Consider the following 18,185-nt stretch of genomic DNA (forward strand, 5'->3'; position numbering starts at 1 on the left):
AGAAATTACAATTGGAGACTGCCTGGTTTTACATCGAGAGTGTTGTTTGTCGAAGGAATAAAAAAAAATAAAATTTAAAAATAAGCAGTGTTGAATATCGAGATTATATTGTAATATTTTTGGAGAAGGGAACTTATTCACGGACAAATTTTCGACTCTCCTTTTTCTACACTTATTGGATTTCAGTTCAGTTCTAATTGTGCTCACGAGAGTGACTCACGCACGTCTGAAGAACCCATCATTAGTAACCGTCGAGCTATGCGAGCTTTCGGGTTACTTGCAAGTAACGCCCTGCAAGATATGCCAACATTTATGTACCAGACTCGAAAGGAACAAATTGTTTTTCAGAATAATTAACTTTACTCGAAACACAAGCAACACAACTTTATTTCATATTACATTAAAGCTATTTTTTTAAAAAGCTGTTAACTGAGTTAAGCTTCATATATAGATCGTGGCTTAAGTGTTGGCTATCGGCGGGATCTAGCTACGAATGTATTATATTTCACAGTGCGACCGCAGAGTGGCTGAACCGGTCGAGCATTTGGACCAATGAGAGCTCCATTATGGTCCCGCAACTGACGGAACTCATTGAGTTGCCGGGCACCAATGGCTATGGGCATTGGGTAGATGAACCACTCGACACCACGATGGCAGGGTGGCACCGTCAGTGAGCCATGGTAGCTGTAGAAGCGCGTGTAGAACGCATGCATCAAATAGCCCAAAGGAAAGGGCGGAACTTCCACACACTGACCTGCTCGCTGTACCACCACCAAATGCTGGACGAGCGCATCTAAATAGGGATTCTCTTCAGACACCTCGAATATATAGGAGAGCATCAGGATGACGCGACTGGAGGTGCTGGAGCCGTCGCTCGAGTAGTTCGAATGCATGCATTGCATCTCCAGAGGGAAGTGGGCATGATCGATGGCGTGCTCGGAGCCCCCCGTGTTGTGCCTGCTCCAGCGGAACGAGATCTCTCGGAACTCAAAGCGGCTGAGGAGGTCGCCGCCAGAGATGCTGGGCGTCGGCGAATTGAAGGCGGCACGCAGCAGCAGAGTGCGTCCATTGTTCTCCAGGTGGATGCCCACGGGTATATCATCATAATGGGACCATATCAATGCCGTACTGAAGGCGACCCGATCGACGCATCGTGGATCTATGTTGATGGGACTCTGATTGTTTGGCTCCGCTTGCCAGGTGTGCGGTCCATGTGTGGGACCGTAATCGTAGTTTGAGATGTGGCTGTTACTCACGTCATCCATCTGCAAAGCTCGCTCCATTTGCCTAGGGCCCTCATTCTGGGAAATGGCGTAGCAAGCGCTTAAATTGATGAGGACAAGCTTTGCGAGTATTATGGCTAGCAAGACCATGAAGATCTTACTCTCGGTGATGGTGCAGAAGAGTTCCGAGAACCAGCAAAATGGTATCATAAAGAACTCAGCGGTGCTGCACTCCATTCCGTTCGTTCGTTTGTTCTGAGTAAATAAATTACCTTTTCTGATCCGAACTGAACCAAACTGTGCTGACTGAATTTTGTGTGTCTCTAACAACAAATTCAACGCCTGCCGGGCCCATGCCCAAGCATCAAAATCAAAAAACAAAACAAACTTGCACAGTGTGCACACATAAGGCATAAGGCATGCCAAATTTGGTCTCTCTATCTCTTATAGTCTCCGAGATCTTGGTGTTCAAACGGACAGACGGACGGACGGACAGACAGACAGACAGACAGACATAGATCGACTCGTCTTGTCATGATGATCAAGAATGTACAAGTATACTTGTATACTTAATACCTAATATGTATACTCTCGTAGAGTTTATGTACAGAGTATAAAAATGAGCTTATGAGCATATGTAGGATACGAAGAAGATGAGAATTACATTTCCAGTTATAACTTCAGTTCGAATAAACTTTTCTGCATTTAATAAGTATTACTAGGTGACATATAAGAAGTAAGCATTAGTTGCAAAGTTTCAAGAGTTGCGCAAGTTATTAAAAAAGATTATAAAAAGAGCATAAAATTGCAATTTCTCCAACTTAGATAAATCAGTCGAACAACTTTGGTGATACAATTGATGATGCTTGGTATCTTACAGGCATCAAGTGTTGATCTCAATAGCTTGGTGTCGGAAAACGACTGATTTATTCAGCAATTTTCTTAGCTTAAGCTTTACATTTTTCATTTATTTATATTATAATATATAATATATTTAGGAGATTTATGAATAAATAATAATTGTTTGCTTGCTTGCCTGGCGTTTCGCCAAAGCAAAAGCAATAGAATTGAGCCGCACTGTTCTTCATTTGGTTGAAGAGTAAGCCAATTGCAAGTTAATTGAAAATTAAATGTTTGCTTAAAGTAAAGTAAAGTAAGTACATAGTTCCATTTTAAGTCCAGAATTGTATATTCACGAAAAATAGTCTGTTTGCTGCCATCGAATGGAAATGAAAACGATCGGGAATGAAATTAAAAAGCGAAATCGATTGCGATTTCAATTGGAGGCGGAAACAGCAAATTAAGAACAAGTCGGAATTGCAATCGTTTCACTTTTGAAGAGTAATCGGAAATGGGTCGGGTACTGGCAGGCCTCTGTATATTTTTGTGCTGTTCCATACAACCGAACGATTCCACAATAACGAATTGCGTTTCGAGAGTGCAGGGTATACAAGATTTTTATTTTTATTTTTTAGTGTTGATTTACAAGCTGCCGCCGCCGCCGCCGCCGCCGCTGCTGAGTCGAACTCAAAGCAGAATTGTAAAAATTGAAACATTTAAATGGTTTGTCCAGTGTCCAGTGTGTGTGTGTGTGTGTGTGCGAAAGAGTGTCTGCAACGCAACGCTTTCCCTGCAACAGGAAATTTAATTACACGACAAAATGTCGACATATCACGTTATAAATACAAACTCAAACAGAAGCAAACACATTGACAAGCACAATGCAAACATACGAGTGCATGCGAGCGAGCAGCGAGGAGCAAGTCTTTTTTTGAGGATGTGTGTGCGTGTGTGTGTGTGTGTGCGTGTGTGTGTGTGTATTGTGTGTGTCAGTTTGTCTGTCTGCGAACACATTAACATGACATCCGTTGCTCGTGCGCTTTGGGACCGCGTTGCGACAATATTGGCAACTTTTACGCGGCATTGTAGACCAAGTGCCGTGCCGTGCCGGGCCGTTCCAATCCCCCCCCCCTCTCCCTCCCCCTCCCCATCAACCTCCTACCACCACCCACCACCCACCGACCATTCCATTTCGCTCTGCCACTGTCCAATGGGAGCTCAATGACGCATTGGTGTTGTTATGCTTGTTGTTTTTCATGCAACATTGCTGCTGCCCCGTTGTGTTGTTGTCACACATGTACGAGTATGTGTGCCACACATTGCAACGATTGTGTGACGCATATACGGGCATGTGTATGGGTGTGTGTTTAGCTTGGCAGCAATGGAGAATGGCGGAGGGGAGGGGTAATTAGAAGAGCATGCTCCACACACAAAAGCTGTATGCCTTCAAGGTAGAAAGAAAACATCGCCAGTTCGATGAACAAAGCAAATAGAATTTTTGATAGCATTTATGAATTCCAAGTGCCTTTCGTCCATTAGCTAATGAAAATAAATAAACCTCTTCTGATTTTTCTCAAAGCGAGCAAATAGTAGGAGGGGAATGAGCAGAAGTTCTCTGTCAGTTCTGTTGACGTTTTGTAACAACAAATAGCTACAATGTGGCTTCTTTCTTCCTTTCTTCAACGACACATTCAATCAGACTCTATTTGTTCCTTACATGTACTTGTATGTATGATCAAAAGGTTTGTTTTCCTTGCCATAAAGTCCATAAATAACAACTTAATAATACAAGTAAGTATAATAATTTGGTGACAACTGTGGCAGCTCTCAAAAGTCTGCTGATTGAACGAAATCAGCTGCCAGCAAACGGTTAATAAATAATAGGGGATTGAACAATAAAAATAAAGAAAAACCAAAGACTATTTGTAGACACATAATTGTGGTCTATAAACGATATATGTTTTTTAGATGTTTCCTAAATGTTGAAGACATATTTTCTGCTGGCTGAAAATTCTTGAATTACTTACAGCGGTTAAAATCCAACTGGCATTAACCCCATTTTTAAATCTATTTCACAGGATAAATGATAATATCTTAAAACTTGTACTTAATTTGTAACTACTTAATTTTGCATTTTATTTTTAAGGCATACACACGTTATAAATATTTAAATAAATTTAAAAAACCATATTCATTTTACTTATTTAAAAAAAAAAAATAAACAAACAGAAACCCGCCTATCTTCCTACTGTTTTTAAAGTAATAAAGGATCTTTCCAATATGATGGTCGTACAGGGCAGTGTCAAAGCAATTTTCAAAGCGACTTTAATAGGACAAACATATTGCTTATATAGCGAGAATATAGCTAGAATTCTCCTTAAATATACAAGTATATACATAAAATCACTCTTGAATCAGAATTCATTGATCAGCCTGTCGCATTTGGATAACATTTCCAACAAATGTACATACATATATTTAAACATTGAGATTACGAAACCGATAGATGAAATGCAGTTACGCAGTCACGATGTTCCGCTGGTTACAGGGAAAATTTACAGATATATCAACTCCATCTACAGAAAGATACAATCAGGACTCCTGATAAAGAGGAAACAAACTCGACGAAACAAGGCCAAGTCCCATAATTAGGCTAACCAGATTGCAGCCGAAATACGCAATGGTTCACTAATCTCTGGTAAATTAATAAAGTTGCGGCTTTCAACAACAGAGTATAATACTCGGCTTTTCTTTACAGTTGTACAAAACAAAAGCTCCTAGACATTGGTAATCTCGTTTGGTTCTTCCTTTTTAAAAATGTTTAGATAGTTAGATATGTTAAAATTTTGTCAATTCCGACCAATGTGCATAAAACCTTTTCTGAAAGAACCATCGACTTTATATTGACTTCATCTTTTTCAATCGACAGCTTAGCTCTTAGCTCTACCTTTTGGTCAGATTCAACTAAAGAATAGAATTTTTAAAAAGCTTTCAACTAAAACTCTTTTTAACTCTTTTTTATTTACAGAAACCATATATTTTTTAACGCTGTGTGTGGAAAATAAGTGCATCTTTTTCAATAATCGGGAGTGTTGTCCTTGGTGCTGTCTTGAAAATAATCTAGTTTGTTTCATATCAGCATCAATTTGGCGTCCATTTTTATTGACAATAAATTATATTATTTTATTTTTTCGGTATTTTAAAATAACCTTCGGACATGCAAATAATAAACATCAGTTTCAATGCAGTGAAATGAAATATATATGTTCCTTCTACCGAAATCTGCTGATATAGTGGCTATGGAAAATATCGAAGATCCCTACTATCGGACGTATATGAAGGCCTTACGTTGATTCCCCCGTTTTGGTTTGGCCGGCAATACTCATAATACATTTTTATTTAATAATTCATTCTTAACAACATAAATGGGAATTCATGTGTGACTAAGCCGATTTGATTTACAATCAATTAACTAAAAAACTAAATAAATAAAATGTTAATTAATAAATTCTAAACTCTAATAGAGAATTCACAACCAAATAGATTTATTTGAATTTTTTTTTTCGTGCAAGTCGTATATTTCTATGTTTTGTGCAGCAATTAAACGAACACCACGATACGAACGATTCATACTAGATGCTGATATAAAATTTTATTACTATTTCGGCCAATTTAGATATGTGTATTGGTATGCATTTGATGGTGTTGGTTGCTGTTTAAAAACAAAAGCAGCAACAATAGCCTGCGGCTAGAGCGCAAATCCTGTGCCTAACTGCTGGCTCCTCCCCAAAGGTCCAAAGGACGAGCGAGCATTTTTCTGCTGTCGTCGCGCGCAAATGTTGGCCGGCAGAGGCGACTGCCAAATGAAAATGCAATTTAACATTTTAACTAATTTTTCAACTGCAGTGCTCCATGCTTATAAGTATATTTATTTATTTTTTGGTTTTTTTTTGCGCTGCTTGTGTCGTTGTTATTGTTCTGCCCATTCGAACAGGCCACTTAATCGGCAGTTTTTGCATTGCCAACTTTATCAAATTTTTATTTGCATATTGTGGGCACTGTTTCCTTGCATGTGGGTGTGGGTATGCGTGTGTGTGTGTGTGTGTGTGTGTGTGTGTGTGTGTGTGTGTGTGTGTGTGTGTGTGTGTGTGTGTGTGTGGCGGTGGCGGCGGTTTGCAATCCAAGCGTTTAAAATTTAATCAATGCTGGGCGATGGAGCTGACGCCCAACGCCATTGTATGCGCGTGCAGCGTTCGATTTAATTTTATTTAGTCAAATATTTGCATTTCACTTTAATTAGTTTCAATTATGTGTTTGGATAGCCGGGCGAGGAGGACCAACCGGTTGCGGTAGAGCCCGTGAGCCCGTCCGCGCTGGAAAGGCTGTGTATTTCACTTTTTTGTGCTAATAAAGCAATTTCAGAAATGACTTATTTGCTTTCGGCCTAATTTGGGCGGGCCTCGTTATTCAGCACTCATTTGAACACAAACACTATATATTTCACCATTAATTTTTGGCAATACAATTATTATTTATGGTATTTGTCGCTTTGTCACAACTAATTTCGAAGCAATTATTTGCGCGGCCCAAAAATTTTCCTTTTTCTAGGCAAATTCATTCTACCAGCATTTATGAATCAATGGGATTTGTATTTGTTTTTCTCTCTACTTTATTTGAAAGAAGATACTTTTTTTAAAATAAAAATCAATCATTTATTGGTAGATGTAAAATTTTTTTAAAAGAAATCAGTAGTGCTTATGCGTTCTTATAAAACAATCGAAAGCAGATCTACTATAAAATTCAAACTGAAAGAGTCAGCCAGTCTATGGTAATGATAAGAATTTTATTCGGTGCTAAGTTTGATTTCTATAAAATAATAAGGCTTTGTAACAAACTTGTTTGACATACGCATACAACGTGCTATTAATCTAAATTGTAGGTTTCACATCCCTAGCAGTTATGGATCAAATGCTATCGGTGTTCATGCAGTCGCACAAACGGTCGAATGTTAAAGTGGATATGTTTATAACGATATGTCTCGTCATGCTGATCATGGCCCTCCCCCATGTAATAGACTTTCTATAACAGCTTTTCACCCATCGGGTACAGCGTTTACAAATTTAGAAAATGTTTACAAATTAAGGAGCGATTTTCTAAAACTGAAAACATTTATTTTGCCGAGTGCATGCATTAATTTTCTTAACTGTAATCTCTTTTGTCTCCTCCGTGCACTTTCCTTGGCCACTCAGCCTAAAAGCATGCTTTGCCATTTACCTGCAACGAGCTAAGCAAAGGCGGTTGGGTGGTGGTCTGCCGGAAATAGTCCTGTTATGCCAGCCCAGGAGCACAAAAGCACAGCACGCCAACCAAAATGTCAAAGGGAGCTGTTCAATTGCTTGTCCCAGCTGTTGTTGGTTACAATATCATCATCCACATAGCAGCACAGCCCCGCCGATGTCAACATGTCTGTCGAAACCGCTTGCCTCTGGCCGGAAGCACAATAACCACTGGACACTGGACCACTTTGGTTTCGAGGCTGCACGCCGGTGCGCATTCAAGTGCAGGGAAATGCGCTAATTATGCGAGCTGCATTCAGAACTGAATGTTGTAAAATGAAATGCGATGACAACACTGCAAATAGCAGACAAGGCAGGAGCAAGAAGCGACGGGAACAGGGAGCAACTACGAAGAAAACATAGTCAAAATACACTGAAAGCTGTGGGATGGGCAGTGCATGGTATACCCTAACATGCCATAAAGCTATACAAGTATATATATAAACAACATATATAAATATATATATATAACAACAATAGTTGGTCTAAATCATCTGTAGTGTCGATGGTTTTACTTAAAAATAATAATAAGGTAAACTAAATGCAACAAGTTTTAAGATTTGCGTTCGATTCGGCCTAAGAAATAGTTGTAGAAAAATATTTGTATATTTCAGCGAATCAAAACAAAAAACCTTATGTAGAATTTCGAAAAAAAACTGAGCTGAATCAAATAATTGTATTAAGTTATGATTGAACAAAGAGTTTCCATTCTATATTTTCTATTGCCTGTATGAAATATTAGCCAAACCAGATAAACACAATTCATGTGGAAAAGCATCATCAATATTATTTTATTAATAGAATTTGTTTATTGTCTAGGTTAAGACAGATTGCAAATAAAATGAATTTGAAGAAAAAAAATATTTTAATTTCAAAAAAAAAAATGGTTGCTAAAACAACTCCTTAATGTGCAATTCAAAGCAACAAATACTTTTAATACTTAGTAACTATAATTGGATCTTTTGTACTCCCGAGTATAAATTTTCTCTTATCAACATACAAGAGTATAAAGAGTATAGCTTTGGCGCCTACAATGACTTTATTTACTGTTTTTTTTTTATTTTTGACATTTTCTCTCATTTTGGTTGTCGTTAGTGGTTAGTTGGCCACTTGTAATGCTACTGTTGTGGTTATCGCTGTTGTTAACGCTGTGAGATCAACGACCGTGATTTTCAAAAAAGAGAAAGAAGTAATTGCCTTCAACCGGACGTTAAACATTTTCAATTGTTGCATTTGAAAAACAAACAGCAACAACAACAACGCCAAGAGACAATTTTCTTTATTTTCATTGAAATGCATACGGGCTACGAAACGAAAAAAGTGAAGCTTCCAAAGTATTGTACATTGCTTAAGGAAGCATAGCAGATGCGCAAGAATTGAATTTGAATTGAAAGTTGAAGTAGTCTTTAAACAAAAATTCTTTGAAGCGAAATCTGTTTTCGCAATAGTTTTTATTTCCATAACAGCCTCTTCAATAACCAAGCTCTGTTTAATAGACTATTATCTTGATTTGGAAGTACTGCTCTGCTGTCTAATAATACTATGTTGCCAATAAAAGTATTTATAGTTAACTAGCACGATATTTACATACATTTATATTGTATACAAACATATTTATATAGTATTTTATTTCATACTTTCTAATATTTATTTAACGAACATGTTCCAAATCATTCAACGAATATATAAACAAATGTGAATTCATTCAATTTTTGTGCATGGAAATCAAATTCTAAACTGAATTCATTATTTTCATATTTGATAAAAGAAAATTTTAGGTGAATCGAAAAATTTTTAGGGAAAATCAAAATTCTTGAAACAATTTTTTTTAGCGATTTCGGAGTCATATGGAACATATGTATATATATACTTCAATTTTTATATATATATGATGATTTGCAGTTGACCTCCACAGTTACGAAGGTAGAGATAATGCGACTTGGGGCCACTTTTTGGATAATTGCATTTATAGAGTTAATCACATTTGCCTAATTTTAAATTGTTGATGATTATAGCGAACGATTCACGCTGATGTTACATTATGTGCATAGCATCTACCTGAAGGATACAAAGGATACACAGGGTTTGCTCAAAGTGTGTAACATCACCATCATATATTAATTTTCTATACTCATCTACAAGTATCTACCTACAAGTACTTAAGCATTAACTCATTTAGAGATCACTTACCTACGATCGACTCGTTTTCGTGCTAATTTTGCTCAGTAATTATTATTTCCCTATAACATTTATGTACTCACTAATGTACTTATTACTCTTTTACCCACATTAACGCACTCATTTACTTACTTATGTGCTCATAATGGAATTGCGATTCGCAACAACAGCACACATTTTCCAAGTCCTGGTAATTTGGCTTGGATTATAAAAATTTGGAAAACGTTAATGAAAGCCACTTTGTGCCGAACACACACACACACATACACATACACAGATACATAGTTACTTATGAGTATGGTAGGGGCGGGGCATGACGACGCCTTCCTTGGTGTGTTGCAAAGTTTGCACAACAAATGCCTAACATTTGTTTTTGAAAGTGGAGTATAAATGGGGCATTGCGTCGACGAGTGACAGAAAAAACATCAAGCTTGACAAATTTTTGTGTTGGTATCCAGACATCTGCGTCTATGTGTGTGTGTGTGTGTTTGTTTGTTTGTGAGTTTTTGCTTCAGTTAATCCCGACGTAGAACTACCGCCACACACACACACACACACATACACAGATAGACATACCTCGACCATCACATCCGTTTTGGCTCTGCAGCTGGCTCTTGCCCCTGCCTCTTCCCCTGCCCCCTTTTCGTACTTGCCACGCCATTTTGCGTTGCACTGTTTTTGGCTGTCGTTGCTATTATTGCTGCCCTTGTTGTTGCTGTTGTTGTTGTTGCGGTTGTTGTGTTGTTACAGTCTGGCATTTGTTGCTATTGTTGTTGCTGGTGTTGTTGTTTCTGTGATGCTTTAAGCTTAAAGGGCTTTGGGCGCTTATCACATGCCAACAAGCGGCAGCGCTATGGCCGCCATGATTTCATATGCCAAAAAGTAGAAACTTCTCACAGTTGGAAGCTTTACTTATACATATACATACATACATACGTATACGTATGTATATATTACGCGACTGCTCCCTCCGCACTATCGGTTCCTGCCAACAAGTGTAAGCTTCGGCAGGAGATACGTTGAATAAACTTGTAATACCATTTCGGCTGCCCAGTTACCCAGCTGTTCTCTGCTGAAGTTTATGTCGAAATTGTGCCAATCGAGCAACAATCATGGCTCTTCACCGGAAGCTGGATTTGAATTTTATTAAACCACTAATGATTCACAATTTGAATATAAAGTAAAAAAAAACCATATCTAATGATTTCATCAACAACAGCATATTCTTCAAGCAATATCTATATATCTTCAAGTGAAATATGAATGAAATCATGAATGGTACTAGTATTGCTTAAGCGGAAATTCATAAATAAAATGATTCAAAATAATATCTATTCTTTTTTTTTGCCATAATCGTACTGATTTTGAGTTATCCAGACTGTTTTGTTTCGGCTTTATTGTTTGAGTGGCAGACTAGCTGGCTGGCTGGCAGGCAGCTGATTTAAGCTGAAGTGAGATCTGGGTAATTTATCATGGCCCGCAGCTTTGTCGTTAACAAGCTTGTCGAGTGCGTAAACAAACCAGAATTCGCATTTTCGAGAAATTAGAGCCTTGCACTTATCGCTAAAAACCAGCTACTTTTAATGCCTGGCACGCCCACAAATGCACAAATGTGCCGTTTCCGTTTCCCTTGGCACGTACGCGACCGCACCAACACACACAAACACACACACACACACATACACGCACACACACTCAAAACATTCAAGTGCGATTTGCCGCTACTTTTGTTCTTGTTGTTGTTGTTGTTGTCGATGCTGTCACAGTCATAGTCGTTTTGCCTCCGCGCTCATTGCATAGTAAAGTTTAATGCCGTCATTTCTGGCGTCTTTGCGCCTTCGCTGCTTATGTGTATCTGTGTGTGTGTCTGTGTGTGTGTTGGTGCTTCCTTTTGCCACTCTTTCAGTGTCTGCCAATATCATGGCTGCTGTTACTTTGCACTTAATTCCGTTTTTACTCTCCTTTAAGCATCCTCAATTTTTTGCATCATTAATCTTTAGCGATTTTTAGCTGACACGCTGTCTGTATGAATATACATTTTGTGTGTGTGTGTGTGTGTGCAGCAGTGTACTTAATTATATACACGAGCATGTACATATATATATATATATATATAGTATTGTATTTATATAATCAATATCAATAAATATGGCCAGGATGGCCAACTAACTGAGAGCAGTGCTGTGTGAGCGAAAAGGCAACAAAACGTAATACCATTTGCTTCCATTTACAAGCACTTAATTGTTAATTTTTAATATTTTAAATGCAACATTGAGCTTTAATATTGAAATTGGCCTTAAGTTGATTTGTAGTGGCTAAAACTGTTTGTTTTTAGCAATCCCGTAAATGTTCATAATTCAATTTCGACTTTGAGATTTTTGGGGAGAATTCCCCAAATGTACTATATACTATTTTGTTCCTGCACCGCAAATAATGACACTATATTAGAATACTTACAACGAACTAACAGGATTCCCATAATGTAAGTTCATTCCTGAGTATTTGACTCGGTTCGAACCACGGCGCTCCGAACATCGCATAAGGCATGATTTAAAAAAATTAATTGCAGTTTTAACAAGAGAGAACGCTACAGTCGAGCAAGCCCGACAGTGTAATACCCTGTACCCATGTAAACTTCCGTCACTGAGTTATATGCGCCCATAGCAGCAGCAAAAAGAGGAAGAAGAAGAGCGAACTTGTTGCTGCAGTTTGGGGGGGTTGTACTGGCGAGAATTTGTTTTGCTAATAACTTTTCTTAGAATTGACCGAATTGAATAAAATTTTATACAACTGTAGACATTATATATTAATTATGTGTGCAAAGTTTGGTTTAGGTAGCATTTGAAATGTGGACGCTATTGACGAAATTCTGTAGCGGGGGAAGGGGGGAAAAATTCCAAAAAATAAAATAAACTCGTCCTTACTCGGACCTAGGAGAATCTGGATGCCAACTTTGGTTATTCTAGCTTTTATAGTTTCTGAGATCCTCGCGTTCATCCAGACGGACGGACAGACGGACGGACAGACGGACGGACATGTCTAGATCGATTTCTCTCGTCATGCTGATCAAGAATATATATACTTTATGGGGTCGGAGATGCTTCCTTCTGTATGTTACATACTTTGCACAAACCTAATATACCCTTTTTACCCTACGGGTACAGGGTATAAAAATTCTGTAAGAGTCTTATAATTTAAAAAAAATCAGGCTGTTGTAATTTAATTTCAAACAAAAACCTATAGAGAGTCTCCAATCTCTTTGCACTACAAAAAAGTGATTTGCTCAATCCTACCCGAAATAGCTTTTAGAATTTGGCGAAATAATTCCTTTTTGATTTCAATTCTTGAACTTTGCAGTAGGTATTAATCCGATGCAGATATTAAGACTGCTCCCTCAATATATTTCCACGTCAAGTTTGTAACGAAAAGCAGAGAACATGGCGCGAATTTTCACGCTTCAATGCCGGCATGAAATATTTTTGTTCCTTCTTATTTGTTCTGGTTCTGTTTGCAGATATTATGCAGAAACTTGAACATTGACCACCTTTTTCTTTTCGGTGTATGCACTTTAGTAGGGTCTGGAGTTGGGCAACTGCGTGTCCAGTTCGTGGTCAATGGTCAGTTTCTTAAGCCACTTGCCTTGCCAAATTGATTGTTTGATTTGCCATGCGGTTCAGCAGAAGTGCTTAAAATTGTTTTATTTTTATTGCATACCAATACAAATGGGAGCCCATATCTGTGTAGTGCACTGCACAGTGCTCTAGGGTTGGCCCAGTCCCGCCTATTCATTGCCGGTCCTTGCTGACCAGCTTGCTTCGCGTCCTTTGCTCCGCTTTCCCTTTGCCGAGACATCGTCCTTCCAGCTTGGCCAGCAGAAGCTGCTGGTTTATTTCATGCAATATTTTTGCCATTTCTTTTTACAACTCTTTGTCGCGTTATTTTTATTTTACATTTGTAATAAAATAAAAGCCACACACAAACACACACACATACACCACCACCACCATCTGTATATGTGAGGCAGAGCCACAGCTTAGGCAAGAAGCAACCAACTCCACTGCCACTGCCACAGACACTGAGACATGGCCATAGACATGGGAAGCGAAAATCGCGAAACTGCGGGCATAAACCGAAATCCATTCATATATAGTATATTGTAGTTACAGTGAGAGTGCGGGTGTGCGCCAAGATTTATATCTTTTCGTTTCGAACCACTGGTTCCAGGACTGAACAAAGAAATATTGGACGATTTGAAATCACAAAGCCATACCTATTGTCTGATGGCAAGCTTCTTACCTTCTTTTTATTAATAATCCTTAAATACCCTGTGTCCAAATGTATCTAACAGAAGAGGCAAAAGGAGGGGTGACAGACCCTTATTAAGACAGATATAGACTTACACGCCTTTTACCAACTTCTTATTAAGATTCTTTTAATACCCTGTATCCAAATTTATGTAACTGAAGAAGCAGATGCAAGCGTATGACCATGACGAGTCAAATATATATAAGCTTATATTCCTATCTGATCGTCCAATTGTTCATCTGTCTGTATGAGCCTCCACAACTCTTGAAATATACCAAGTAGGGACACCAAACTTATGGGCATACTTGTGGTATATAGTCTGTATATATATATATACTATGTATGTATATATCATATTCCAAGTCAAATTTGAAACATCTGAGCTCATACTTAAGCGTTCTTGGGGCGATTAATAACAATTGTACGCTATTGCTTATGTATTGGACTAGTTCAGTCAATTGAACTGGGATGCACAGTTTTGGTAGTGTGTGTGTGTGTGTGTGTGTGTGAGGTTGCGTTTGTGTTGGTCGAATCGCTGACCGCAATATGTTCCCCCATTTCATGTCGAAAATGTTTCGGTGCTGTATTTTATTTTACCATTTCCATCCATGGCCAAATTTATGAATTTTGCTCGTTCGTTGCTTTTGCTATCTCCATCTCCATCTCTAGTTCCAACTCTCCCTTGGCCACTCCCTTATGCATCCACACCGACACCGACCCCCATTCCCACTCCTGTTCCCGTTCCCACGTCGCCGCTTGTCATTCCCCTGCGCCGAATACCGCACATATGCGGTTTTTCTATATTGACACTTTAAATTTATGGGACTTAAATTCTTAAAACGCTCGCGCGTTGGCAGTTCCGGTTCGCTCTAAGCCGACTCTCTAGTGCTGGGACGAAAGCCTCATGACTATACGACTACAACCAACCAAAATGCTGAGGGGTGGGGAGGAGCAGTGCTGTAAAGCAAATAAAATGTACGAGTGTGTGTGCGATTGCAAGGCGCAAAAGTCAGCGGCGATGGCGCCATGAAAATGTGCAGCAAATCGTGTGTGAAATTAGTTTGACTGCCCACACACACATACGTACGAGTGTGCTATACACACATACATACACACTCGTATACTACAGTTTAGTATTGACAAGAACGAATATGTAGTAAGCCTGCATTTGAAAAATATATGGCATGGAATCGGGCAACAAGCGCGACAAAACACCATCGAGACCTGTTGAAGGTCCACAGTTGGCTCCGCTCCTTAAAATAACAGAATTACTCATTAAAACTGAAGAGCCAATATAATTTAATTTCATTTAGAATAATTTACGATGTGCAACAAAGTATACTTGTATTTCATTTCATTTTTAAATATTAATTAAAACCACTAATTTTTTCATTTTACAAAAAGTGGCTTTTGCAATGAGTCCAGCGTGAGGTTGCACCTCAGATCTGATAACGCCAATTTTAAAAAAAGTGGAAAAGCTAAAGTCGGGTGTCCCGACTTTGAAATACTCTGTACACATGTGTAGAGCAATTATAAAAATTAAAAAATTAAGAAAATTAAAAACAACAAGACAGGAATGCTAAAGTCGAGCAGGCTCAACTCTTAAATACCCTGTACCACCCCACAAAAAAGAAATTCAATTAATTTAATTAATTAATTAATTTAATTTAATTAATTTAATTAATTAGCTAAATTAATTTAATTAATTAGCTAAATTAATTTAATTAATTAACTAAAATAATTTAGTTAACTAAATTAAATATAAAATATTCCATACACACATACATACATTTACATCAGAATCGTGTCTATGTGTGTTTGTGTACTTGTACATATGTATGTATGTGTGCATTGGACCTGATTAAATGGCTATAACTTTCTTTCTGATCAACCTATCATAATGAAACTTGGTATACGGATATAAATTCACTAACTCAATGTAACAACCAAATTTTTTACCAAATTTTCAAAATTTCAAGAATTACGGCAGTTATAGAAAATCAGGAATAGCGGGAGAGTGGGGGTAGATCAGAAAAAATGAACAAACTCGTCCTTTCTCGGGCTCAGGAGAATCTGGATACCAAGTTTGGTTATTCTATACTTTCTGAGATCTTTGCGTTCATATAGACAGACAGACGGACATGGCTATATCGACTCGGCTTGTCATGCTGATCAAGAATATATATACTTTGTGGGGTCTGCCACGCCTCCTTCTGCCTGTTACATACATTCGCACAACACTAATATAGCCTTTTACCCTTTGGGTACAGGCTATAAAAATCTTTTGTCAGACAGACAAATAGTTGGCACACAAAAAAACGTATGCCTACAACTAGAAACCCATTTCAGATTTACTTGCAATGCGATGCTTTGAATATAAGTATGATCGGGTTTGTGGTTAAGTTATTTGGCAGGTTCAGCCTGAATTTTCAAAAATATCACAACGTCACAACGTCAGTAAGCCCGCTGAAACTTCACTTCGAACAGATCCGATAATAAATGAGAGACCTAAGTAAAATGTGAAAAATCATATCAATTGCGGTCAGACAGACATATTATTTGCACACAATCTTGTCTATTTATTATTTCAATTAAAGCCCACAAGAAACTATGGCTGTGCGCCACAAACAACTTCTTCGACATCAACTTTTCAAAGCGGCATCAACTTGTAAAGAACTACACAAATATTTTGCGTGTCTGACCGAAGCTTCAGCCTTCTTAACAGTAGTGAAGAAATGAAGATTAAAGCGCAATTTGTGATTATAGAAGTTTAGCAAATACGAAATGGTTATTATTATTACTCACCTGTGTTTTTTGCGAGGCCTCTATATCCAACGATTCGTGCGGGACGAGCTGATGTTGTTGGTCCCGCTGTTTCGTAGCCGCACTTGTGAGCTGTTGTTGTTGCTGTTGCTCGAATTGCTGCTGATAGTGTTGCTGTTGTTGCTGCAGTTGCTGCTGATATTCGTATTGTTGTTGCATCTGATATTGCAGTTGCAGATGCTGTTGCTGCTGTTGTCCTATCGATGGCGGCAACATTGACTGTTGCTGCTGCTGCTGCTGTTGCTGGCAGTGCACGAACAACCCATCGAATTGGGAAAAGCAATAAAACATGATAGTCAGCAATTTGAAGGTGTTGCCAACTTTTCGCAGCACTTTTGCTTTATTTCTTATTCTTTTATTTATTGCCACAGACGACGGCATCTTGGGTTGTGGGTTTAGTTCTATTTTCGCGGCGTTACAAAGTGTGCAACAAAATTTTGGCGTACCCGGTGCTCGTACCCGTACTTGTGTCCTGTTGTTGATTTTGTTGCTATTGTTCCTTTCAGTGGCAAGTCGGAGTTTTATCTCTTTTGTTTTTGTTGCTGTCGGTTTTGCTTGTTTCTCTTGGCTGTTTAACTTCAGTGGCTTTTATAGCAACTTTGACCAAATGTGTGCTTGGAACTATGCAAACAAAATGAAAGAAAAAATCCAAAAAGAAAAAAAAAACATTAGTTGTCTGAATTGGGAAGGCGTATACTATAAATACATTGTTGCGGATTTCCGGCACTATAATTTCTTTTCATAGGCATTTTTTGTAAGTTCTGAAAAACAACGCTGCCTTAACAATACAATAAAAATATTAAATAGTTGAATGTTTAAAACAGACACAAAATAATAGGATTTCAAATTTAAATTAAACCAATCCTAGTGTAAGAGAGAGATAAAAACACACGAAATATACAATATGATGATTCAGTTTTAGATGAAACGCTACAAGTTATGAGAAAAAATAATCGGTTTACTTACTTTTTTATTTATTAGACAATTTTAAGCAACAACCTTAAAATACAAGTTTGATTTTTGATTTGTTTTGATTTGAAAGAAGACATATTTGAAAAATATTTGAAGAAACAAAAGGGCTTTCCCAATACGGTTCCTTTTTTGGATAAACAATCCTGCTAGGCAAGTTTTGTGATAAACTTGATCTGCAGATGCAAAGGAATATTCTATATACAATTTTCTTTATAGCTTCCTCTTCTAAATTCAAAGTAACTAGCGTTCAGATATTTAAATCTGCCGAAGAGAACTGCGATAACGAATCTTATCCGGTCTTGTTAAAGCCCTGGCACCAAATATTTTTCGATCGTAAATGAAGGAGCAGACTCTCCTAGAGTCCCATAGTCTCCAAACGTCACACTTAAATTCTAAAGGATGAATACTCTATAGAATAATATTTTTTTCTTTAGAAAAATTTCACGTATGCATATATATATGTTTATGTATGTACAAATTTTTAGTTCTAATTTTTGAAAGTACATTT

At 37.9% G+C, this 18,185-nt stretch overlaps 1 protein-coding gene across 1 annotated transcript; it reads right to left on the minus strand.

Moving 5' to 3' along the window:
* Nucleotides 1-444: 444 nt before the first annotated feature.
* On the minus strand, nucleotides 445-1,481 carry LOC115627071 (carbonic anhydrase 7-like). The gene has a single exon (XM_030522619.1). It carries the CDS (start codon nucleotides 1,458-1,460, stop codon nucleotides 471-473), a length of 990 nt encoding a protein of 329 aa, XP_030378479.1. The 5' UTR covers nucleotides 1,461-1,481; the 3' UTR covers nucleotides 445-470.
* Nucleotides 1,482-18,185: the final 16,704 nt, after the last annotated feature.

Source organism: Scaptodrosophila lebanonensis, unplaced genomic scaffold (assembly GCF_003285725.1).
Source record: "Scaptodrosophila lebanonensis strain 11010-0011.00,11010-0021.00 unplaced genomic scaffold, SlebRS2 tig00000092-arrow-pilon, whole genome shotgun sequence".
Classification (NCBI taxonomy): domain Eukaryota; kingdom Metazoa; phylum Arthropoda; class Insecta; order Diptera; family Drosophilidae; genus Scaptodrosophila; species Scaptodrosophila lebanonensis.

Excerpts from the sequence above, each read along its gene's own strand:
- LOC115627071 (XM_030522619.1), bottom strand. The coding sequence starts at position 1,460 with ATGGAGTGCAGCACCGCTGAGTTCTTTATGATACCATTTTGCTGGTTC.